Raw genomic sequence first — 2,758 nt, forward strand, 5'->3', positions numbered from 1 at the left:
GTGATGTCTTGTAGGCTATAGCGCTTAACAACAACAGTAGCCTAAATGCAAGTTTTGATTGTAATCGTCCGATCTACATGTAACTGAAGCGTTTATGAAAACGGTGTTATTCATGTAACATATATTAAACCAAATCTGTTAGTATAACCAAAGACTGGATTTTAGTATATCTAAAAGCAAACGTAGAACAGTGCCATCAATCGCATGTATTTGACGCAACTCTCTCTCTCTAGCCGCTAGGCGGCAGTAGAGTCATTTCTGCCGCCCGCATTCTAAACAGTGAAGGAGGATCCGCATCAATCGCTTCCTGTGGATGTTCTGCAACAACACGCCGAACACGAAAGGTGAGTGAAATGATTTTGACCATGTATTTTCTTGGCCACTTGTCATTTGCTTAAATAAACCTGTGTTAGAAAATTTATTTTAAAGAGCAACTGTGTCGGTAAATCTAGAACATATAAATTTTAACCTTTGCGGCTGGGTGTCATATGAAAATGCGTAATCAGTAACGTTATACTTTTTATAGAGCATGACATTTATTTATGAGATTGAAACGAGCACGAGATTTCAACCACATGTAAACGAGCATAAACATGCAGTGTTTCTCAGTTCTGCTGTTATAATTACAGGTATTTACGGTGTTTCAGTTCCCTGTTGTACATGTCGACAGCGTTTTAGCAAGTTAACGTTAGTTCGTTCAGGCACGTGCAAGATAAGGTTACCATAGCAACAGCTGGAGTGGTAAATGACAAAACTGTAACTTTATTAATTATTCAAGAGTTTCTTGTTTGTTTGTTTTCTTTTCCATTTTCAAAAAGTTTCAAACACAGCTGGGTAGAAATATTGGTGAAATTATATTCATTTGTCACCAACCTCAGTTCTGTATTTAGTAAAATCCCTTACAAAAGCTGAAAAAGTAAATTATCTCTAAACTACTTAGTTCGTCTCAATCTAAAGCATCCGACCTTTTTGATGAAATTATGAAAATCAATATAAAAATATCAACTCCTCACTGAGAAATGGCTAACTTTAGCTTTTTATTTTATTCCTACTCATTTTTCTTTACATCAAATATCTCTTTATTATAAGCTTACATATCACAAGTATGTTACAGAATGCTTAAGTGTCTATTTGTAATTTTTAAGTCCTTAAAGTCGCATGAAATGAAAGTTGCGATCGTCTTTTCTTCCCTATTCCGATCATGTACATGTTTATGGGGAATTGATTAGATGGTTGTGGTTTGCTATTGGTCAATCTCATGTGAGTGACAGGTTGCCCCGCCCTCACGCAGTAAACATGACATCAGAGAAGAGATTATCTTGTTTAAAAATTATGAGGGCACATAAATAAATAAATAAATAAAAAAGTGCACGAATAAAACATTTATACAATCCTGCAATATTTCATAAAAAATAAGATTTGTAAGATAGGTGTATGGGGACTTTAAGAAGGCAAATTGTGCTTGTGGTGCCAAATGAGAATCTGGGTTTAACAAATTAAAATGTGTGTTTTCCTGCAGGTGATCTCCTGTGCCTGATGCTGTCCTGTGCTCTCCGCTGTCTGCGTCCCTCATCCTGCACCCTTGCCTTATCCAGACAGCTGGCCCATCACCGGCCCCACATGGATCCCAGTTGTCCCCGTCCTGTAGAGACCACCATACGGACCAAACTGACCCAGGACCTCAAACCAGAGCACCTAGAGGTTATAAATGAGAGTCACATGCATGCTGTGCCCCCTGGTTCAGAGTCCCACTTCAGAGTTCTGGTGGTGAGTCCTCAGTTTGAGGGTCTTTCCCTCTTGCAGCGTCATCGGCTTGTGAACGAGTCCCTGCGAGAGGAGCTCAGCACGTGCGTTCATGCCCTCGCCATCCAGGCTAAGACGCCCCAGCAGTGGAGCAGCAACCCCAGCCTGGCCAAAAGCCCCCCGTGCATGGGAGGATCCAAGCATGATGACACAATGACCGAGAAACTGAAGGCAGGGAGAGACTGACAGACATTGCATTTCAGAAACAAAAACTGTTTATGGGGTATTATAATAATCCAATATGAAGTGAGTTAATTTGTTACACACTTGCTTCATGCATATCTTTCATGTGGAGCTGACCGACACTAATGCTCAATATTTAAATTACTTCAATACAAATATTGATAAATAAAATTTGTCCTTATTGGCTTGGACTGTTTAAGAACTATAATAAAAGATGATTTATAATTTACATTAAAAGAAAATGCTTGGAATTCAAATTAGCAGTGTTTTTAACTTGAAAAATAAAGAAACACTTAGTAAGGAATGATGTGAAAATTATTTCCAACTTTTTAAATGGTTTCTTATCGAGTCGATACACTAGCGGTCAAACGTTTGGAATAATTTTTTTTAAGCTAGTGTTATGTTTTTGAAAGCAGTCTGCATTTATTTGATCAAAACAGTGAAATATTACATTTTAAAATAACAGTTTTCTATTTGAATGTGTTTAAAAAATATATAGTTTATTCCTGTAATGGTAAAACTTAATTTTCAGCATCATTACTCCAGTCTTCAGTGTCACATGATCTTTCAGAAGTCATTCTAATATGATGATTTGCTGCTCAGGAAACATTTATTATTATCAATATTGAAAACAGTTATGCTGCTTAATATTTTTGTGGAAACCGTGATATACCACCATAACACCATTCAAAAGTTTGGGATGAGTAAGATAAAAAAAAAAAAAAAAAAGGGAAAAGATATGAATACCTTTATTTAGCATGGATGCATTAAA

At 36.8% G+C, this 2,758-nt stretch overlaps 1 protein-coding gene across 1 annotated transcript; it reads left to right on the plus strand.

The window, feature by feature from the left end:
- The first annotated feature begins 249 nt into the window (after nucleotides 1–249).
- On the plus strand, nucleotides 250–2,290 carry bola1 (bolA family member 1). The gene is made up of 2 exons (XM_084384755.1): nucleotides 250–344; nucleotides 1,520–2,290. Exons 1-2 carry the CDS (start codon nucleotides 314–316, stop codon nucleotides 1,987–1,989), a joined length of 501 nt encoding a protein of 166 aa, XP_084240881.1. The 5' UTR covers nucleotides 250–313; the 3' UTR covers nucleotides 1,990–2,290.
- Nucleotides 2,291–2,758: the final 468 nt, after the last annotated feature.

Source organism: Rutilus rutilus (assembly GCF_951802725.1).
Source record: "Rutilus rutilus genome assembly, chromosome: 17".
NCBI lineage: Eukaryota > Metazoa > Chordata > Actinopteri > Cypriniformes > Leuciscidae > Rutilus > Rutilus rutilus.